Below are 22716 nucleotides of genomic sequence, written 5' to 3' on the forward strand. Positions count from 1 at the left end.
GGTGCTGGAGACATGAACTCTGCTTCTCAAGCTTGCCTGCCAAGTGCTTTAGCCGCAGACCCTCTCCTGCCCTTTAGCACATTTCTGTATTTGTTTGTTATTTATGGGGGAACAGGTGCACGCCGCAGGGCTGTGAAGGTCAGAGGACAGTGAACAGGACTTTTGTCCCTCACCATGTGGTCCTTGGGGAAGTACCCAGCTAGTCAAGTTTGACTTCACGTGCCTTTGTCCACTGAGCCATCTCATCGGCCCTCCCAAGCCCTTAAAAAATCATTTTCTAAAAGTATTTTTAGCTGGGCATGGTGGCATATCCCTGTAATCCCAAATGAAGGAGGCTGTGGCAGGAGGATTGCCGCAGGTTTAAGGCCAGTTTGAGCTATATAACTAAAACAGTGAAGGCTCTGTGTCTAATAATCAAGCAATCAGTTTTCAGTGTTTCAACACTGGTCTTTATGATGTCATGAAAAAGTAGTGAATTAGTCTATTTTTAGGGCTTCCACATTAGCATTTGAAAGGGATGACGTTAAAAGGGTAGCAGAACACACAACAATCAGAGAGCATATGACTGGTCAAGGATAGCCTGCCAAGCTCATTCGGCTGGAAGAGAATTTGTGTTGACATGCGCTTCCCCGGTACAGCCAGCAGGTGGCAGTCTTGTCTAGAAGTGCACAGTAAACTGGTGCCCTGGTTTCCCAAGACTCTAGGAGCAAAGAATTCCTCTGCTGCTTGAGAATATGTGGGCACCTTGGAAGTGGCTGAATGTGTACAGAAGTTTTAGATTTATTCTGTCCACTGTAAAGCCTTCTTCATCTTGATCTATAAAATGGTTATATTTATAGATAGGTTTATATTTATAGACAGATTAACAGAAAAAAAAAATCGTATTACTTCCCTAAACCAGATTCTACGGAGGAGGCTCAAGGGAGGTGCTGGTTAGCTGAACTCTACCTAGAGTGAAACAAAGGCCTCCAGGCTTCCAGCTATAGAGAGACAGGAAGTGACTGCAGGTTCTGGGAGGATGGAGGAGGAGGCAGGAAGCAAGGGTGTTCTGGCACGAAGCTCCTGTGATGGGGTCTGTCTGGATGAGTGTCAGACCCCAAACTCCTGTTCCCATGAAAAGATCTTCCCAGGACAAAGAGGAGAGTATGTCACAGGAATCCTGTTTGTAGGCACTGGCTGATGACTACAGATCCCTTCACGCTGTCAGTCCCTTACAGAGGGCAGCCTTTCTGATTCATTCCCATCCACAGAGGTTTTCGGTTTCTCTGATAACCAACTCTAACGTTGGACACACACACACCTGAAGTGAGGTATTTTACTTTTCCCCAACATATGGAGTATCCAGGGTTACCAGGTGCTGGGCCACTTCCTGCCCTCCTACCCAAGACAGGGTCTCTCTGTGTAGCCCTGGCTGTCCTGGAACTCACTCTGTAGACCAGGCTGGCCTCCAACTCACAGGATCTTCCTGCCTATCCAGGCAGAGTGCTGGGATTAAAGGCATGTACCACCCCTACTGGCGTGTGTGTGTGTGTGTGTGTGTGTGTGTGTGTGTGTGTGTGTGTGTGTAACTGGGCCACTTGACGTCCTTCTGCCAAGGAACATTAACCCTGCCCACCGCCCAAGCTTTCCTGTCCACTGGCTCCCTGAGGAGGCCACTTGTTCTCAATTTCTTCATCTGTTCAAAGAGGGATCAGCAGGGAAACATGAGGTACTCTGGTGCAGACAGGCTGTTTGCTTGTTTTGGGTTTTTCTTTTTTTTTTAGACAGGGTCTTAGCCTAGACTGGCCTCAGACTCACTACGTAGTAAACAATGACCCTGCAACTCCCAAGTATTGCTATTATGTCCATTGTGGACTCTAGTTATTCTCTAGATTTGAGGAATGACTCTTTCCTCTTGAACTAAGTGTCCACGGCCTGTGAGGGCAGCACCTTGTATCTGGTGAGCACTGGCATTTCCTCAGCACGGGTCCTGGATCGAGGACATGCCCCATCAGTATTGGCCCAGGGGGAGGTGGGGCTGGCTCAGTAACGTGCTTGCTCAGAGAGACATTTGAGCAAGGCCTTGCTTCTTCTCTGTGGGTATAAACAGTGGCAGCTGTGAATTTTTAAACAATCAGAAATGACTCCATGAATAAATCTTCATCTGTGCCAGGAGCTGCTAGTGTTCCAGTTGCACAGTTAACGAAGATGGAGCGTTTAGTGTAAAGCGGGATGGCAGAAGAAGATATTTCTCTCCTGGAACACTTGACTCTACATTACAGAAAACACTGCTTGTGGCCAGGGAATCACACCAACATATCTTCTTCCACTCACTTCTCTCTTCACATCTCAGACATATTTTCCCAGGGTGCCCCGGCACTGCTGTGGCATCCTGCTGGAGCTGACAAAGTGACCCACGGTCAGATAAAAGGAGCCAAAGCACTCAGATCCAAACTCAGCTGCACCGACCGACACACAGCAGCTGAGCCGTAAGAAAGACTTGAGAGTTTGGACACCGGCCACTGCCCAAGATGGCTGCCAAGCATTAGAGGCACCTTGACTATTATTTTGTCTACATAAGGTTTGGGAGAAGCCATAGAGGGCCCAAGTGCTCTACACCTCCTCAGGGCTGGACTCTGTCCCTGTACAATACTGTTGGCTCTATGGTTCCTTAGAACATCTAAGCAGTCAGTTATGGCAACACAGTCGGGAATCCCAGCACTCGGGAGGCAGAGGCAGGAGGATCTCAGTGAGTTCACGGCCACTCTGGTCTACAGAACAAGTTCCAGTCCAGCTAGGGATCCATAGTGAGACCCTGGGCCCCAATCACTACAATAACACAAAAATGCCAAGAACTCCATCTGAGTAACAGCTACAGGGGATGGGCATCAGGGACTGATGCTGAGAGTACCCGAGGACCTCCATGAAACACAACCAGAGAAGTGGCAGCCCGTCCAAAGGGCAGGGGGTGGCTGTGGTCACTGTTGTCCTGTCCTGGTTGGTCGTTGGTTCGAGACGGAGTTTCACTGTGTAGTCCAGCTTAGGATGGAATTTGCTATATAGTGCTGGCTATCCTCAGACTCACAATGCTTCTGCCTCTGCCCTTCCTCAGCCTCCCAAGGTGCTTAGAGTACAAGCCTGTACTACCATGCTGAGCTGCTTAAGAATCGTGTTCTGGATTTGTCAAAATGTGTGTGTGCGTGTGCATGTGTGTGTGCATGTGTGTGTGCGTGTATACATATTGATACAGGGTCTTGATCTACCTAAAACCTGAACTGTCCTCAAACTCACAGTCCTCCTGCTTCATCCTCTGGAGTGCAGGAACTATAGGCATCTCCCTATAGGAAGTGTCTGTGGAAGAAGCAGATGTTCTACGCACCTTTCCTGGCTATTTGGTTTTTCTTTTTTTCCCCCTTTTTATTTATTTATTTTAATTTTTTTGTTTTGTTTTGTTTTGGAGACAGGGTTTCTCCATGTAGCTTTGCGCCTTTCCTGGAACTCACTTGGTAGCCCAGGCTGGCCTCGAACTCACAGAGATCCACCTGGCTCTGCCTCCCGAGTGCTGGGATTAAAGGCGTGCACCACCACCACCCGGCTTTTTCCCCCTTTTTAAACAAACATTTAAAATCATTATTTTATACAGAAAATGATATGAAAATACAACATGGAGTTCAGTGGTCCTTCAGCATTTTCCATTTAAATTTTTTTTAACATAAAAATAGGTTATAATTCCAAAGTCCAGAGTTATTTGAAACTGGAAAATATTTTCCCTGTAGAAAATAGTAAAAATGATAACATTTGGTTTTTCTTTAATGGCCTCGAACTCCTGATTCTCCTGCCTCTACATCCCAAGTATTAGGGTTACAAGCATGTGGGGGGCATTAGCATGCCATGGTTGCACCTGTGAAGGACACCCGGTGGAGTCAGTTCTCTTCTATGTTTACCTGGTTTCTGGGGATCAACCTCAGGACAACAATGTAAGATGGGGAGTCTCAAAAAACAGAAGCCCAGCCCAGGCCTGAGGATGTAGCTGAGCGGTAGAGTGCTTGCCTAGAATGTAGGAGCCCCTGGCTTTGATCCATAGGGATCAAATTTTTAAAAGACAAATGAAATCTGTCTTAGCTCAGCCCTTTCCTCTTCCAACAAACCTGAATTCCTCCAAGCTGATGGCAACTCACTTCTGTGGGCCTCAAACCTCCAGCTCTGACCTCCAGGCCTTTCCTGGGTGGACTCACCACCCCGCTCCTTCCCTCTGACCCCTCCTCTTGCTGGTTTCTAGTCACAAGCTCCAGAAGGACAGGAAGTGTAACCTCCCCATATAAGGCCTTCCCTGGTGCTGAGCCCCAGAAAGCACTGCGGGAGGGTGTGGAGAGGGCAGGGGAGAAGGTAGTGGTGAGGACTGGACAGATGGCTCAGTGGTTAAGAGCACTGGCTCTTCTTCCAGAGGACCCAGGTTCAGTTCCCAGCAACCACATGGTGGATCACAGCCATCTATAGTGGGATCTGATGCCCTCTTCTGGCCTGCAGATAGAACACTCATACACATAAAATAAATAAATAAATCTTTAAAAACAGAAGAAGGTAGTGAAGAGTTTTGAAGGACTAGGGGCCTCTCCAGCATCTCTGTCCTTCCCCAGCCATCGAGCTGATAAAGGACCTGATCCACTACGATGTGCGCTTGCCTCTGCTCAAGGGCCTTGTGGCCCTGCTTATCCCACCAGTCAAGGAGACTTCCATACTGCAGGCCAAGATCTTCACTGGTAGGACTCCTGGTGGGGACTGCCCCGGAGGAGGGAAAGGGCTCCTGGCTAATGGTCCCTCATTTCTCCAGACCCTTCCCTTCTCCAGATCAGCACCCAGCTCCCAGTGTTCCTGAAGCAGGCTGCAGCCGCCAAGACCATTGGGTAGGCCAGCAGAGGGAGTGGGTGATTGCAGCAAGCCAAGCCTGACACTGTCTGCCTCCTGAGCCCTGGGACTAAAAGCATGTGCCACTGTGCCCAGCTCATAACATAGTTTAATTTTAAAAGAAAGACACAAGGCTGGGCACAGACTTGGGAGGTAGAGGCCAGCAGATTTCTGTGAGGTCAAGACCAGCCTTGTCCACATAGTGAGTTCCAGGCCAGCCAGGGTTTTATAGTATGACCCAGTCTCCAAAAAAAGAAAAGAAAAATACCGACACATAGTGTGGGTATGGGCTTCTCAGGAAAGAGTTGCAGCTCTTTGTTTGGTTTGGTTTGTTAGTTTGTTTTTGTTGTTGTTGTTTTTAGAGCCTATGGAGATGAGACTGTCCTGGAACTCTCTGCATAGACAGACTGGCCTGAAACTCACAGAGATCCACCTGCCTCTGCCTCCTTAGTGCTGGGATAGAAGGCATGCTCCCCTAATCCCGGCTCTGCTGGCATTCTTGCTTCTCAGCTGGAGAGAGAGAGGCTTCAGACTTGGGGTGAAGGGCTCCTTTCCTTCCTGTGTCCCCACAGTGTTTCCTGTCTTTTTATCCTTCCTCACAAGGATCCTGGCGCGCAATGACTTGAAACTGGCAGAGGAGCTGCTGCACATGCGCGTGGTCCACAGCCTGATGACGGCCATGGGCAACACCGACCACAGCAACAGCCAGAGGCTGGCCAGCCTCACACTAGAGGTGCTTGGGCTGGGGTGTGCATGGGGCAGAATGCAGGGCATGGGCAGTCAAGTCAGCCCATACCCACACTGTCCTGCCACCCCCCAATTTCTGCCGCAGTTCTTTGTGCAAATGTTCCCATTGGTGGAGGAACATGTCCGCAAGTCCATGGGGGAGGAACTCTACCAGCTCTTCCTTGTAAGTATTTCCATTCCCACCAGCCTCAGCAGTTGCCCAGGACGGAACGGGTCCCCTTGTGCACAGAATGAAGCTAGTCTCCTGACTTGACCACCACCACCCCCACTTGCACGTACACACACACACACACACACACACACACACACACACTGTCTTCTTGTCCCCTACCTGCCCTAGCTAGTAAGCTGGGAACAGGACCTTCTGCCTCAGCAGCTCTGCTTGCAGTTAACCTTCCTCTCAAGCCCCACTCCAGGAGCACACTGCTCTGGTGCCCAGCCAGGCTCCTCCTGCTTCCATCCTCAGAACAACGCCGAGCTCTTGTACACAAAAATAGACAGCATTCAGGCGGACATCCTGGCAGCCAACAAAGTCAATGTTACCAAAGGTGAGCAGAGGGTGAGGGGACCCAGAGCCCAGGCAGAGGCAGCAATCAGGCTCATGCTGGCCTTCGCTGATTGCAGCGTTACACCTCTGTGAAGGCACCACCAACAGCTGCTTCAGCTTTTTCATGGGCCCTGGAGATATGAATGAGGTGGAATACATCGCCCACTTTGAGAGGCTTCCTTCGGAACCCAAGGAGTGACAGAGCAGCCCCCGTGGCAAACCAGGAAGGCCAAGGCTGTGCCTCACAGAAGCCTGCCTGCCAGGAGGAAGGCTTTGAAGAAAGTGCCACTTGGTTCTGGGTGGGAAGCTGGGAGTTAGAAAATGCAGTGGGAAGAGGGGAAGCCGTTGCTGCAGAAGCGTCTAATAAAGAGTTTTGATATCTTGTCCTGTGTAGTTTGAAGGGAATGGAGAGCTATAAGAGCTGTGTGATTGGGTTGGGGAGTGCTCATGCTTATCAAAAGCAGGTCCCAAGGGAAGGGTCATTGAGGCTCTGGAAGAGCTCCAGGGCATACTGTGGCCTTAAGTGGAGGCCCTTGATTCTTTAAGACAGTGGTTCTCAACCTCCCTAATGCTGCGACCCTTTAATACAGTTCCTCATGTTGTGGTGACTCCAACCATAAAATCATTTTCATTGCTACTTCATTACTGTAATTTTGCTCCTGTTATGAATCGTAATGTAAATATCTGTATTTTCCCAATGGTCTTAGGTGACACTCATAAAAGGGTCCTTTGACCCCCAAAGGGGTCACAACCCACAGGTTGAGAACTGCTGCTCTAAGTTATCACACACCTGCTTCTCTCCTGCCTTTTGCCTTGCTTCTGTCCCCTCGACCCCTTCCATTTCCAGCCTTCGCGTTTACATCTCACTGTGTCTAAAGCAACTCCAGCCAGGCGGTGGTGGCGCACACCTTTAATCCCAGCACTCAGGAGGCAGAGCCAGGCAGGTCTCTGTGAGTTCGAGGCCAGCCTGGAAGAGAGAGAGGAAGGAGAAGAGTTTTACATCAGGATGCAGGGCGGTGCCAAGGGGTGGAATTTCAAGGGGCGGATCAGAATACTAATGTTCCTCCATTTTAATTATTATAAAAAGAGGTGAGTTATGGGAGCAGGTGGGGGAACAAGGGCACTGAATTCTTGAGACTACTCCAACCTGACAAGGGGCAAAGTATGTGGAGGGGGAACCAGGAGTCATGCATGGCAGAAGGTCTCAGGAACGTTCCTTGAGGGAGCTGAGGAGGCAGGTTGCAGCAGTGGTGTTCCAGGAGCTTGGGGGGAATGGCATGCCAAATCAGGAGCATAGAAGTCACGGCATCTGCTCTTTCTCTGGAGGTCAGGTGGGAACAGTGAATCTGCAAAATATGCTCAAAAAATATGTAGGGTCAGAAATGGGCTTTGGAGATTGCTAGTTTTCATCAGACCAGATCTCTTGATGCAATAGCAGAACTTTTCCCGGGAGCCTGTAGGTATCTGTAAGACAGCTGGAATAGATTTAGCAGAACTTTTTCTAGGAACCTGTAGGTATCTGTAAGATAGCTAGAATGGATTTATATCATAGCAAACGGGTTAAAAATCCATAGAAATTTAAGGATTCTTTGTAGTCAATGTTCTATCAGTTTATCAAAGCTGCATTTATCAGTATTAAAACTTTGAGCTTCTGGACTTATATCTGAAACCAGTCTATCCTGTACCATGAAGTCTGTGAATGAGGCATACCTGTCTGTAATTAGAGAGCATATATATATAATCTTGGGTTGGGGCTGTTAAACTGATACACCCTAGTCATCAAACATCGTCAGATCTGAGAAGGATAAATTTAAGAAGTGAGACAGCTTTCCAGCTACCTAGGCAGCAATCCCAAGTCTCTTCATGGTCGTTGGGGGCGGGGGACAGAAGCCCCAAAGGCAGCACTTGTTCAGATCATAAGCCCAGAAGATCTGACAGATTTTTTTCTGTGGAGTAGAAATTTGGGGAGACTGACCCACCTTGACTTTGCAGTATGGGGCAATTGGTCCTCCATTGTTCCACTTATTCAGTCTGAACAAGATCTCAGCTGCATAGCCAGCCTTGCCATGAGCTTCCGGTGGAAGTTCTTCTGCGGCCATGCATCTTCTTGGAGGAGATACAGGATGCTGCCAGGAGCTGGCATGTCTTTTTATCATAAAAAAGCTTTTATATTAAATGCCATATTCTCAGATCTACAGGTGTTTGAGGACGGGGGGGGGGGGGGGACACACAAAATCTGTTAGATGTATTTATAACTTTGAGAGCATACATATGACTTAAATCTGAATATACAGGTTTCCCAGTTAGTTACAGCTTAATGAAGTTAGCGAGGACAGGGGCTCTGATCTTTGAGTACAGCCAGATTACAATCCTGAATGACTTATATAGAAATCATTATTTCTTAAGCTGTCTCCTGAGAAGGCAAAGAAGAGTGACAGGGAAAGATCCCAAGGTGAAATGGGAACAGGAGAAAAGGGGCTTGTGAGTCAGGGTGCAGCCCAGCTCTGAGAAAAGAACTCTCTGAGAAAAGGAAAAGGACCCTCTTGGTGGACCAGAAACTCCATCCTGAATGATTTATATAGAAATAATAATTCCTTAAGGTCATACAATATCTCCCTGGTTCTGCATAAAGAAGGTCAAGTGTCTTATCTTATTGCAGAACCATTTTAATTAATAAATAGTAATGGGCATTGGATAGCCAATCAGTTCTCTATGCCAGGGGGTTTCCCACAGCATTCCAGCCTATTCTGGACAGGGAACATGGGATGATGTATTCTCTTCTAGAACTGCTTCAAGCTGGCACTGGGGTGTTGTGGTCAGGGCCCCAAAACACGCTGAAGGTCAATCAAAGGCTGGGCAGTGGGACATTTGTCAGGAGCATGATTATCTGACCCAGCTGTAGAGGCAGGGAATAATTGCGTCCACATCACATAGACAAGAATCTCTGCTGACATCCGTAGCAGGGAAAGCGCTGGAGGTTGTGGTCCACACTGCTGCTCGATGTATCTGCCAGCCTGCTGAGATATAGACTAGAGACGGGAGTTAAAATACATGAACTTATTTGGAGTCTTTTGGCCCACAGTCTTATAATTGAGAAGCGCAGAAGTCCCAAGATGGGAGAGAGAAAAAATACCATCCTTAGAAAGAGACAAGTGAGAAAAAAATAAAAGTTTTAGATAAATTAGTATTATCAGTCAGTACTGAAATCCAAATCATAGAAAAGCAGGTAGTGGGTAACCAAGGAGAATTTAAAAATCATTTTAAAATCCTGATCTTATGACTCAAAGTGTATCAGAATTGTATTAATGTAAAATCTTTTTTTTTTTTTTCAAGACAGGTTTTCTCTGTAGCTTAGGAGCCTGTCCTGCAACTCACTCTGTAGCCCAGGCTGGCCTGGAACTCACAGAAATCCGCCTGCCCCTGCCTCCCGAGTGCTGGGATTAAAGGCGTGCACCACCACCACCTGGCATAAAATCTTAATATAACAATACCACCTGCATGTGGTTTCGCTGATGCCCCAGAGGGGAGTCATACCTCCATGCCCCGCCCATACGAGAGGCTGCAGAGGAAGGAACAGCAGGCCATGGTTGGACTTCCCTCTGCCCAAACAGCTGAAGCCTGAGAGAGGCAGCTGGGGAACGCCAGGCCAATACCAGAGGACTTTTCCGCAGCCCACAAAGCAATGATGAAACAATACATGGCAAGAGGTGATTCCCTAACTTCCCTCCATACTGAAGGCCTGAACACTGGGCATCCCACCCACGCTGCCCTTAGTAAAGATGGCGGTAAGGTCATATGACCTGCCTGTTTTGACCTTAGCCAAGATGGTGACTAGACCACGTGATTGACGTTATTTAAGATGGCACTGCTCGATCACATGATTGCCCCTATCAAATATGGTGCCTGACCTTGTGTTTATGTGGGATTTTTTTTTTCCAAAATAAACTAAGCAGATAAGGAACAGATAAATTGAAGAATTTAAAAGTCAGTCAGAGGCTGGGCAGTGGTGGCACATGCCTTTAATCCCAGCACTCAAAAGGCAGAGCCAGGCAGATCTCTGTGAGTTCGAGGCCAGCTTGGTCTACAGAGCAAGATCCAAGACAGGGACCAAAACTACACAGAGAAACCCTGTCTTGAAAAAAAAAAAGTCAGAAAGAAATATAGATGGCCATATCAATCATAAATTTCCATTCACATAGGAAATAGGTTTTGTGAAAGAAAAATGGAGAAAAGTTTTTTGGGGGAAAGTTTTACAGTTAGAGAATTAGAGCTTGGAGGCAGTGCTGTGGAGCATGGGAAAAATGGGGTAGCAGTGCAGCTGGGCAGGAGAGAGAGACCGAATAAGAGAAAAGTAGGGTTCCCCCCTCCATCTCTCGCTGGCAGAAGCTGCAAAGGTCCTGTAAATACCAGGCTATGGAGTGCTGGGAAGCGGCCATTTTGATTGGTACATGGGACCAAGTCTGACTGCCAAGGCAGGTAAGTTAAGCCCTCATGGAGGCAGGCACATCTTCCATGAGTAAGGTGGAGAAGGTCCAAGGCTGGAATCTCTAGCATCCCAGAAATTCAACAAGGACCGAGGAGAAGGCACAAGCTGCTCAGTGGACCAGAATCCAAATAGTAGGGGCCAACGGACACAAGCCGTCTCCACATGCCATCGCATAGGGATCAGGGAAAGGGCTTAAAGCCCGAAAGACACGTGGTACCAGAACAAGACAAATCCTCACTTGTGGGAAAAGGGTCAGAAGGGAAGGGAGGAATCTTACAGGTCTGATAGGGCGAAGGGTCCCCGCGGTGCTGCAGTTGGAAAAATGGTGGGTGGTACCGGGTCCCAGAGCTCCTCAGACTGCTACAGGCAGGAGACAGCAGTGGGATTGCCTGGCAACTTTGGGCACCCATGTGATGAATTATTACTCGGGAGGAGGGGATCCCCCCAGCTAGGGTATCCCTCGAGTATAGGGAAACATGCTGGGTACATGCAGCAGCAGGCTGGGCAGATGCATGCCATTGGGGTATGGCAACCATGATGGCCAGCAATTCACAACCCAGACCCTGAATCCACGTGGAGAGTTATTATAACAGAGAGATGAGGAGAAAGAGAGAGCAGAGAGGGGGAGTGCACACCTCTTAGAGGAAAAGGAAGGAGAGAGGGAGGAAGGGGGGTTTTACATCAGGGCGAAGGACGGTGCCAAGGAGTGGGAGTTGGAGGGACGGATCAGAATATCAACACTTTGTAGTGCTGAGGATGGAGCCTCAGGCCTCTGAGCTGCCATGTAACATTCCGTCGTATGACTGGCTGTGTCTACTTTTTATTTTTTTTATTTTTTGTTTGTTTTTGTTTTTGAGACAGGGTTTCTCCGTGTAGCTTTGTGCCTTTCCTGGAACTCAGCCTGTAGCCCAGGCTGGCCTCGAACTCACAGAGATCCGCCTGCCTCTGCCTCCCGAGTGCTGGGATTAAAGGCGTGCGCCACCACTGACTGGCTCTGTTGGGGCTTTTGTTTTGTTCCCTGTGGTTTGGGTTCTATGTTGCCTTTAGATTTTTTTCTTTGCTCTTGTTTCTTTGTTGATGTTTTAGTTATTTCCAGCTAGGATCTCAGGCCGGTCCTGATCTCACATGCTTCTGCCTCCTGAGTGCTAGGGTTCGAACCGCTATACCTAGTTGAGACTTTTGCTCTTGTTCGCATAGTCTTAAGACAGTAGAACGTAGTCTCCTCCTACCTGGAACCTTGCTGCAGCCAGGAACAACTGAGTTTTGGTTCTGTGGCCTTTACCTCCACAGTACTGAGTGCAGCTGGCAGGAAAACATCCAAAGTTTCCTATCCACCACCAGATAAACTCTATAAACACCTGCTACTGCAGTCCGAGTCTACTCTTGGACAATTATTGGTAGCCTGCTAGAGCCATCAGACTACCTCCAAAAATTGGGTTCGAACGAAAACATCGGTGATTTGGCTCTCGACGCAAACCGATGGGCGAACCGCGCTATGAAAGTTGCCTTAAATATAAGGCGAGCGCTTTGACAAGCTTCAAATTGACTGCATGTATTATTCAAGTGACGAAAACCCTTATTACAAAAACGGTGATTTCTTTTAACTCCAAAATGCATCATGTTTCTGTTCATTCGCACAGACACCTGTAAACGTTCTGCCATTCGGAAGGAAATCAAAATCGAAAAAAGAAGCAACGATTTCTGGTTTTAAATTAAGCAACGACCCCTGTGCGGTGCATTGTGGATATGTAAATAAGGCTAAGGCGCCGCCCTCAAGTCTCCGGAAATACCTTAACTAGTTCCTTTTTCCTCCGGTGTAAAGGTGTTGGGCCGACCACCAGAGGGCAGTGCAACGCCAGATTTCCGGAATGTAAATCTACGAAGCAGTCTGAATTAAAATCGTCCCTCCAGGAGAAGGGTAGTCAGGAGTACAGCCCTTGTATGTACACGGGGCACTGGATTGCACCCTCCGCACTAATCAGTAAATAAACAACAGCTCAAAAGTGATTGTAGCCGGGCGGTGGTGGCGCACGCCTTTAATCCCAGCACTCGGGAGGCAGAGCCAGGCGGATCTCTGTGAGTTCGAGGCCAGCCTGGGCTACCAAGTGAGTCCCAGGAAAGGCGCAAAGCTACACAGAGAAACCCTGTCTCGAAAAACCAAAAAAAAAAAAAAAAAAAAAAAAAAAAAAAGTGATTGTATCTCTACATTCATTTAACACAAAGTACTGAGCATCCGAGTTCCCACAAGAGGGTCTCAAGAAGGTCAAAGAGGCACCGTAACTTTCCTCACCTAAGATTTTTTTTTTTCTTTTTTGTTTGTTTGGGTTTTTTTTATTTTTTTAATTTATTATTTTTTTTTTTTTAGTAAAACCAAAATTTATTATAAGCCACAGTCATCCTAGGGTCTCCCTTGCTATATAGCCTCCCTGGTTCTATGAGTTGCAGTCTGATTGTTCTTTGCTTTATATCTAGTATCCACTTATGAGTGAGTACATGCCATGTTTGTCCTTCTGGGTCTGGGTTACCTTACTCAGGATGATATTTTCTAGTTCCATCCATTTGCCTGCAAATTTCATGCTGTCATTGTTTTTCTCTGCTGAGTAGTACTCTATTGTGTATATGGACACATTTTCTTAATCCATTCTTTGATTGACGGGCATCTAGGTTGTTTCTAGGTTCTGGCTGTTACAAATAGTGCTGGTATGAACATAGTTGAGCATGTTTCTTTGCCTCATCTCAGATTTACTTCAAATGTAATCAGAGAATAATACAACTAGAGAGCTGTGGGATTTGGTTAGCTTGTTTGGGGGCGTTTGGGACAGGATCTCTTGTAGCCCAGGTTAGCCTCAATCTCTCCATGTAGCTGAAAATGACTTTGAATTCGAGATCCTTCTGCCTAGTGCTGGGACAACTGGCATAGGTCACCAAATCAAACTTGGTTTTTGTTGTTCCAGATAGGTGGTTTTGTTTCTGTTGTTGTTTGCTCATATAGCCCTTGCTAGACGAGAACTCAATGTATAGACCAGGCTGACCCTGAACTCACAGACGTCTGTCTGCCTCTGACTCCCTAGTGTGGGGGTGAAAGCTAAGACAATCACATCATGTTAGGGTGAACTGATACTCCCTTTCACCATCACACAAATTCACACCTGTGGTTTTGGGTTGTGACTAGCTGAGGGGCGGGAGTCAGGGAGCCAGCTGGAACAGTGTTTTCCGTTTGTTGGTTTGCTTGGTTGTTTTTTGGAGACAGTTTCTCTTTTCTCTGTGTAACAGCCCTGGCTGTCCTGGAACTCACTTTGTAGACCAGGCTGGCCTCAAACTCACAGAGAGTCACCTGCTTCTGCCTCCTGAGTGTTGGGATTAAAGGCTTGTGCCACCATTCTTGACAGCTAATTAATTTTTAAAAAGGAAATATGCTGCAGGACAGACAGAGACTCTGAGGGAGAGACAAAATGTCTCAGAGAGACTTATCTCTCTGAGAGGGAGTTGGGGTTAGGCTTGCTTGCTTGCTTTTAATAACTGGAGACTTACTTGGTCTTGTCTCCTCTGTCATTTGTGTGGGGTCCATATCTGGGTAGCTAAGTGGATTCCTCGGCATCTTAAGCAGTAAGTTTTACAACACCAGCTGTCTTTTTGGCCGTTTGGGGTAAGATGTGATGGGTCATTAGGAGTTGGGCTCCAAACACTTTGATTTGGGACCTTTTTGTCTCAACATGGTCCCCTGACAGCAAGGTCAAATCAAAATCTTGGTATCCCTCACCCACCCCAGCACACCATTTCTTATGGAGACAGGGACCTGGTGACGGAGCCCTGGTGACACTGATCCATCATAGGCTGTGAATCCTAACGAATAAAAGGACAGAGTGGCATTTTATGGGGGAGCAGGGTTAGTTACTCTAAGAAACTGAAAGGTCAGGCTGGTTCAGCTAGTGGTGGTGCGTATCTTCGATGTCTACACACACTGGAGCACTTGAGAGGGAGGAGGGTGGGTCTCAGTGAATTCAAGAGGCCATCCTGCGATATCACTTAGGGGTCAGAAGGTCCTCTGTGGTGGGAGACAGCTGTGGGTGTTGCTGGTTGTGATCGAGAGCTCTGAGATAACACAGACCTTCTAGAGTTCAAGGGCCTGTGACCTGGAAGACACCAACCTCCCCAAAAGGTTAAATGAACAAGGGACAGATGAGAAGAGAAGAACATTGGTGAGCACACCCAGGAGAGGTAGAACCACAAAAGCCACCCACGTGTCCACTACAGGAGTCCTCCTTGGAGAAAGGCACCCATGTGTAAATTATAGGAGTCCTCCCTTGGAGGTGCTCGCTTGCTCTTTTCCTAATTCCTTCCCCCTTTCCTCTACTGTGGACTACATAACACAGTACTCAAGGGCTTGAGGGTCTCTTTTCAATTTATTTTAAAGATTATTTATTTTAGTCCGGCAGTGACGGCACAAGCCTTTTAACCCCAGCACTTGGGAGGCAGAGGCAGGAAGATCTCAGTGAGTTTGAGACCAGCCTTGTCAACAAATCCAGTTCCGGGCAGCCAGGGCTGTTATACAGAGAAACCTATCTTGAAAAAAAAAAAAAAGGGTGATTTATTTTTATGTGTCTTTCACCTGCACATATACCACACGTGTGCCTGATGCCCATGGAGGTCAGAAGAGGGTGTCAGATCCCCTGGCACTGGAGCTACAGATGGGCGGAGCCACCACATGGAACTGTTAAAGAAAACAAACAAACAAACAAACTAGGTGGTGGTGGCCGACATCTCAACCCCAGCACTAGGGATGAAGAGGCAAGAGGATCTCTCTGAGTTTAGGGTCAGCCTGGTCTACAAAGCAAGTTCCAGGACAGCCAGAGCTGTCACACAGAGAAACCCTGTCTCCAAAACAGGCAAAAAGGATGATTTTAGGAAGACAGAGAAGAAGTACAATAGTGGATATGAAATTGAGAAGAACCCTGATGTCCAGGGGTATTGGAATGTGGGCTTGGGGACTCTCACTCAGAGCATGTGGGTCTAAGACTCCCTCCAGAAACAGGTCTAGGATAAAAGTTCCTAAACTGTCTGGGTTTTATTTTATATTTTTAATATTATTTTTAATTATGCATGTGTGAATGCAGGTGTTGGGGGCCAGAGTGAGCCTCAGATCCATTGCTTGGAGCTGGAGTTACAGGTGGTTGGGAGCCACGGGCTGTGGGTGCTGGGAAACCAACGTGGGTCTCTGCCAGAGTAGGAAGCACTCTCGACCGACCATTGACCCCTCTCTCCATCTCCTTGGTTGAATTTGTAGAATGTCAAAAAGGAAAGTGGAGAGTGCTTATAAAATTATATTCTAGAACTTAGGACCGCTAAACTTGCCTGTTTTCTTTGGCGTTTTTTGAGACAGGGCGGGGGCGGGCTCTCTGTACAGCCCTGGAACTCCAGAAATGTGTCTCCCGTTGTATCTTGCCAGCTTGATTGTCTCTTAGTAATATGACATACTGAGACAGGTAATAAGACATCTATCTGCCTGGAGGAAGAGCCCATTAAAAAATAATTTGAGCCGGGCGGTGGTGGCACACGCCTTTAATCCCAGCACTCGGGAGGCAAAGTCAGGTGGATCTCTGTGAGTTCGAGGCCAGCCTGGGCTACAGAGCAAGATCCAGGACAGGCACCAAAACTACACAGAGAAACCCTGTCTCAGACTCTCCACTACCTGCCCAAAAAAAGAAAATAAAACAAAAAACTTTTGAGAAGGCCATTAGCTATGAAGCCAGGCGGTGTGTGAGCGTAAGTCTTCAAGAAATTTATGGAGGTATCAGATCCTCCTTTGCCAACTGTCTACCGTGCTCGGATACATCAACTCTACTTTTGAACCGGCAATTGTCGCCCTGCACAAGCAGGACCTCAAAAAATTAGTTTAAGACTCAGAGTTGTTCCTCTCCACGGAAATCTTTAGTAAAAGGCGAAAGATTTATACGATCTGAAGAGAAACCAGAGTATGACCTCGCCAGTACGCCTACCATCCTCGGACGCCTGCAACTCCTACATAACCAATGGGAACTAATGCCACAAAATAAGTGGTCAATCACTTCTGCTTTCCTCTCACAGGAAGTCTCTGGAAGCCGCAGCACTATTCAGGAAACAAAATGAGAAAGAAAAAAAGTAAAAGAGTTGACACTTTTAAATGAAAGCGCGGGTCTGTGTGCAATGCATTGTGGGTATGTAAAAGAGGTTGCGTCACAAGCCGGGTTTCCAAAGCCCCAGCCTTTGGCCCTGGGCTGGCTAGAGCTGGGCCACCCTCTGGGACAGGGCGAAAGCCGTATTTACAGGAGTATACACACCAACCACGAGTCGGACTTTTCGGGAAGGGGTCTCCGCAGTCCCACCCTTAGAGAGGGAGCTGTTGGCAGCTGACTGACGGCTACTGAGGAGGGAGACCATGACAGGTTGCTCCTGCCCAGTATGACTCCACACCCTTGTGCATTTGGGCAGCACTAGTTGGACTGAGGAGGTTAATAAGAACTTGATAACAACAGAATAGTAAATAAAATAATAAAATTTATAATTAAGAATAAGCCTCTGTGTGTGATTTATTTGGGAGCTGAGTGGTAGGCCCCCCAAAAGAGTAAAATACCAAAACAACAATTGGCCTTTCATCCCAGCACTGGGGAGGCAGAGGCAGGCGGATCTCTGTGAGTTCGAGGCCAGCCTGGACTACCAAGTGAGTTCCAGGAAAGGCACAAAGCTACACAGAGAAACCCTGTCTCAAAAAACCAAAAAAAAAGAAAGAAAGAAAGAAGTAGTGTCTCACTGTAATCCAGACAGGTCCAGAACCCACTGTATAGCCCAGGAATGTGAATATCTTTGGAAACTAGGTTATACCAGGCATTTTGTCTAAAATGCTTGGAGTGTTCAGTTGGACTGCCAGGAAACCAGGAGCAGAAGGGGAGTCTGGAATCTCTGCCTTCACTGCATTTTGTGCTCTGCTTTGGGCTAGCTGCTCACTTCAGGATATAGGTAACTAATCGCTCACGGAGTGTCTCTGAAATCTTTGGCACTGAGACCATTCCATTCCCTTTAATGCTAAAGGCACAAAGGCACCAAGGACTCTTGCTGTCAAGGTTGTTTGTTGTTGTTGTTGTTGTTGTTTTGGGGTGGGTTTTCTTTTTTGCCATATTATATTCTAAACTCCCCAAAAGTGCCTAAAGGTATCCTGTTGTTGCCCTAAACCTTGTCACCTTGGATTCTAGGAACAATGGGACGTCAGAGAACTGCAAAGATGGGCAATTATCCCCTATAGCAATCATAGCAATCCCCCTGCCTCTGCCTCCTGAGTGCTGGCATTACAGACATGGGCCATCACACCTGCTTTGTTCTTTAGGGCTCCACTGTTACTGATGGTTAGGGTCTGAGTCTGTGCTTCCAGGCTCCTGGCATCTTCAAGAATTAAATAGGTACTGAGAAGTTGGCTAGAGGTTAAAAGTTCTTGTTGCTCTTCCAGAGGACCTGAGTTGGACGGTTCACAACTACCTGTAACTCTAGCTCCTCTTTTAAATCTCCCTGGACACCCACATACCCACACAGACACTCACCTACACATGGCTCAGCAGTCAAGAGCACTGACTGCTCTTCCAAGAGTTCCAGGTTCAATTCCCAGCCCCAACATGGTGGCTCACAACCATCTGTAACTCCAGTTTCAGGGGATCCCATGCCCTTTTCTGATCTCCTTAGGTACCAAGCATGCACATAATGTATAGACATACATTCAGGCAAACCATCTATACACATACAATAAAAATAAATCTAATTAAAAAACTTAAAAAAAAAAAGCTAGGGTGGTTGAGCATGGCTTTAATCCCAGTACTCTGGAGGCATAGGCAGGCAGATCTCTGAGTTCAAGGCCAGCCTGATTTACAGAGGGCATTCCAGGACAGCCAGGGCTACAGAGACAAACCTTGTCTCAGAAAATAAATAAATAAATGAAAGAGAAAGACACTAATGAGAAAGATTCAGGATTGAGGGAGAAAATGAAAATCCAGGAAAAAGGAAACATTGATAGGAACTCTGGACCAAGAAATGGGGTAGAGGACAGTGGAACCACTTTTCAGATGAGAGTGCAAATGTTACCACCTGTCGGGCCTGCCGACAGTCAGCTGGGTAGCTGGGTAGAGGCGTGCGGATTGAAGAGACAATGAAGAAGACAGAAAAGAGTTGAGAGGTCTGCCGGTCAATGCTGGACAGCCCTGAGTTTATTTCACAGCCAGCTTATATACAGTCTTGAAGGACAGAGGTAGAACAATGCACAGCACAGGCATTCCACCACTATCTATCCTGCCTGCCTGCATCAAGGAACAGGTAGTTTCATTTTCCATCTCAATGCACCTCTGGAAGGCATCAGCAACCTGCATCTAGCTAGATAGTATGATCCTTCTTGTGGGCTAATCAGGACTTTCTCCCAGCCTTTCAAGGAGACTCTGTGAACTAATCAGAACTTTATCACAGCCCTTCAAGGAGACTCTGTGGACTAATCAGGACTTTCTCACAGCCTTGGAGCAAACAAGCCTGGACTCTATTGACTCAGAATAGACTTCAGATTCAAACTGGGAAACTGAGTCAGTTGTGGGCTCCCACAACCACCCCACCAGAGTGATCATGGTCGGTCCTCATTCCGACTCCATTGACATTCCTCCATCTCTTGACTGGCCTTCCTTCTAGTTCTACCTTTTCAGCATTTACCCTGTGCTGAAGTGACAGAAAAATCAGGAAACTAGAGCTACCCATGGTGGCTCACACTGTCAATCTCAGCTCTCAGGAGGAGGTTAGGTGATGAGTTCAAGACCCACCAATTACAGGATGAGGTCCTGTTTAAAAAATCTATAAAAGCCGGGCGGTGGTGGCACACGCCTTTAATCCCAGCACTCGGGAGGCAGAGCCAGGCGGATCTCTGTGAGTTCGAGGCCAGCCTGGGCTACCAAGTGAGTTCCAGGAAAAGGCGCAAAGCTACACAGAGAAACCCTGTCTCGAAAAACCAAACCAAAAAAAAAAAAAAATCTAAAAATCTATAAAAGACTGGGTGGGCATGGTGGCACACACCTTTAATCCTAGCAGAGGGAACAGAGCCAAGTGGATCTCCGTGAGTTCAAGGCCAGCCTGGTCTACTTTTCTGTTTTTTGTTTTGTTTTGTTTTTTTCGAGACAGGGTTTCTCTGTGTTGTTTTGGTGCCTGTCCTGGATCTTGCTCTGTAGACCAGGCTGGCCTCGAACTCACAGAGATCCCCCTGCCTCTGCCTCCCGAGTGCTGGGATTAAAGGTGTGTGCCACCACCACCCGGTTTAAATGTTGTCTATTCAAATGCTAAACAGGCAGGTGCCTGGCAGACATCATTTGAGGAAGTCCTTTTTTGTTTGTTTGTTTGTTTGTTTATGTATACAGTGCTCTCTCTGTATGGCCAGAGAGGGCACCAGATCTCATTACAGATGGTTGTGAGCCACCATGTGGTTGCTGGGAATTGAACTCAGAACCCCTGGAAGAACAGGCAGTGATCTTAACCACTGAGCCATCTCTCCTAGTCTACTTGGCAAGTACCAAGACAGCTAGGGCTACAGAGAGATTCTGTCTCAAAAATAAATAAATAATCTAAGAAGGGAAGCTGAGTGTATGGCTCAGATCTGTAATCCCAGCAACTGGGAGGCTGAAGCCAGCAGCCAATACAAGTTTTAGACCAGCCTGTTCCACACGGTGAATTCCAGGCCAGCCAAGTTTATAACATGAGATCCTGAAAGCTGAGGGAGGAAGGCAGGGAAGGAAAACAGAAAACCAGGAAACTGAGCCAAAGGCTGGATGTTACTTGTCATGTCCCTGCTCCGTTTTTTGGCAAGGGCCGCTGCTGTCACGAGTGTTCCACAGCACCTACCTGAAAGGAAAAGTATCGGCTTCGGACCCCCAAGACCAAGTTCTCAGCACAAAGGAGATATATTTGCCCCAGAGGGACAGAGGACACGGATTAAGAGACAGAGACAGGAGACAGAGGATGGAGAAGGGAAAAGGGGCAGGGATATTTATCCTGGAGAGACAAAGGACTGCCTCTGGATAGAGAGGAGACATGTGGCACACAGGAAAGCGCCAGTTTATAAAGGTATAAGGGAAACCCTGTGTTAGGATTGGGTGTTTAATTTTAATTGGGTGTGTTAATTAGGGGAGTCAAAGAGAGCTTTTGATTGTTGGATTTTAATACTTCCATAGCTGGACCTTGGTAGTCAGCCTCAGGAGGAAGTGGCCAAATAAGGGACTAGACCTTGGTGGCTAGCTTTAGGAATGTAATCTAACGGTTTTTAGCAAGGCAGAGGGGACGCAAGAGAAGAGCAAGGCCTGCCAGAGTCACATGCTCACATGGGCCAGTGTCCCTTCACTACCCAGCTCTCGCCTTCCACCCATGGCCACAGAAGGGACCCACTTGAGTGAGCAGAGCGGATGCACTTCCTCACCCACCAGTGGCCCAACACCTGCCCTCCTCCCTTCCAAGGCTGACCCCTCACTGGGGCTTGAGGCCACCTCCAACTCCTTCCTCTCAGCCGGTCTGTCTCTCTCTATTGGTTTACTCCTAAGACCAAGTTGCGGGCTAGCAAGCTCCAGGGATCCACCTGCCTTTGTCTACGGCCTGTCCTCCTCCCCATCACTAGAGTTCAGACACCCGCTAGCTCCTGCACGGTGGTGCTGAGACCCAACTTAGGTCCCTGGACTCGAGCAGCGATCACTACCCAGCCCCTAGAAATACATACCTTTTCATTATGTGAAAATGTGTCATATCACTGAGCTATCTGCCTCAGCCCTTTAGTGGAGGGTGGGTTAAGGAAGGAGGCTTGGTCTTTTGAGATGGTCTTGTTATGGAACTGAGTCTGGAACTCTGTAATCCTCTGGACTTAGCCTCCTGAGTAGGTAAGACCACAGCCTGTCATCAGTCCCAGGGGTGTGGGGTGTTGTTTATATCATGTCTTGTAACTATTTAAAAATATGTGTATGTGTATGCAGATACTCATGGATGCTGGGGTTACAGATGACTGGAATCAAACTTGCAAGAGCAGTACACGTTTTCAATTTGCTTACTCATCTCTGCAGCCCCTGTTGTGTGTGTTTCTTCCTCCGCCTCTCCAGTAGTACTTGGTTTTACCCTAGGTCTCTGGGTTATCCAGTCTCTGGTTCTTGGTCACACAAGCAGTGTTGGGTATGAGTTCCCTCTGATGGGAATATAGGAATGAACCACCCACACCAATCCTGGCTGGTTGTAGTCTTCACAAAAGGAATCCAGAACTTGTAACATAGTGACTCATGCATTTAAACCTAGCATTTGGGAGGCAAAGGCAGATCTCTAGTCTACAAATCCCAGGACAGAGATACACAGCGAAGACCCTATCTCGAAATCACGAAACATTCAGCACCACTTAAAATCTGCCTGTGGTCAAGATTATAGATATAAGCCGGACACAGAACGGGAATTTAAGGCCAATCAGAAAACGCAGAGCTGCAAACACTAAAATACAGGAGAAAACAGAAACGAAAGCAAGGTTAACCCAAATGCATCAGACACCCAGCACGTGCTCCCACACTTCTTATATACCACAAGCATGTAGTCATTAGAGAGTTATTCTATTTTTCGACCGGTATTAGTAGCCCTGCATATGCAGGACCTCAAAAAATTGGGTTAAGACTCAGAGTTGTTCCTCTCCACGGAAATCTTTAGTAAAAGGCGAAAGATTTATACGATCTGAAGAGAAACCAGAGTATGGTGCCAAGCGTCTGCCAAGGGTTCTCAGGCGACTGTAACTCCTAGAAAACCGATGGGAGCTAGTTCCACAAAGTAAGTGATGATTTCTGCTTTCCTCTCACGCAAGTCTCTGAAAGATGCATCATTATAAAGAAAACAAAATGAGAAAGAAAAAAAAATAAAAGAGCTATCCTTTTAAATTTCGCATTGGGCTGAGTGCAATGCATTATGGGTATGTAAATATGCTGTTTCACCAACCTCGGGTATCCGGAAGTAGAGATTTCCTTTTCCCGGAGTAGACGTCGGGCCGACGCCA

General features: G+C 47.4%; 1 protein-coding gene and 2 non-coding genes across 6 annotated transcripts in view; 1 reads left to right on the plus strand and 2 right to left on the minus strand.

Annotated features, from left to right (window-relative positions):
- Armh1 (armadillo like helical domain containing 1) overlaps nucleotides 1–6563 on the plus strand; it is a 46717-nt gene extending 40154 nt beyond the window's left edge. For 2 of the 4 annotated variants that reach the window (XM_052716276.1, XM_052716275.1), the window contains 6 exons: nucleotides 4617–4739; nucleotides 4811–4883; nucleotides 5488–5617; nucleotides 5717–5794; nucleotides 6098–6179; nucleotides 6256–6563. In XM_052716276.1, the coding sequence (XP_052572236.1) occupies nucleotides 4617–4739; nucleotides 4811–4883; nucleotides 5488–5617; nucleotides 5717–5794; nucleotides 6098–6179; nucleotides 6256–6377 (608 nt within the window). In that variant the 3' untranslated portion in view covers nucleotides 6378–6563. The remainder of the gene's footprint in view (nucleotides 1–4616; nucleotides 4740–4810; nucleotides 4884–5487; nucleotides 5618–5716; nucleotides 5795–6097; nucleotides 6180–6255) is intronic. The other 2 variants (XM_052716277.1, XM_052716278.1) reach the window with 2 other exon arrangements.
- A 9961-nt stretch (nucleotides 6564–16524) lies between these two features.
- On the minus strand, nucleotides 16525–16640 carry LOC128098132 (U5 spliceosomal RNA). The gene has a single exon (XR_008214149.1). It is a non-coding gene; the product is annotated as a U5 spliceosomal RNA (small nuclear RNA).
- Nucleotides 16641–22304: 5664 nt separating this feature from the next.
- On the minus strand, nucleotides 22305–22420 carry LOC128098131 (U5 spliceosomal RNA). Its single transcript, XR_008214148.1, has one exon. It is a non-coding gene; the product is annotated as a U5 spliceosomal RNA (small nuclear RNA).
- Between the last annotated feature and the right edge of the window lie 296 nt (nucleotides 22421–22716).

The sequence above is a fragment of the Peromyscus californicus genome, unplaced genomic scaffold (genome assembly GCF_007827085.1).
Source record: "Peromyscus californicus insignis strain IS unplaced genomic scaffold, ASM782708v3 Scaffold_5__1_contigs__length_169319896, whole genome shotgun sequence".
NCBI lineage: Eukaryota > Metazoa > Chordata > Mammalia > Rodentia > Cricetidae > Peromyscus > Peromyscus californicus.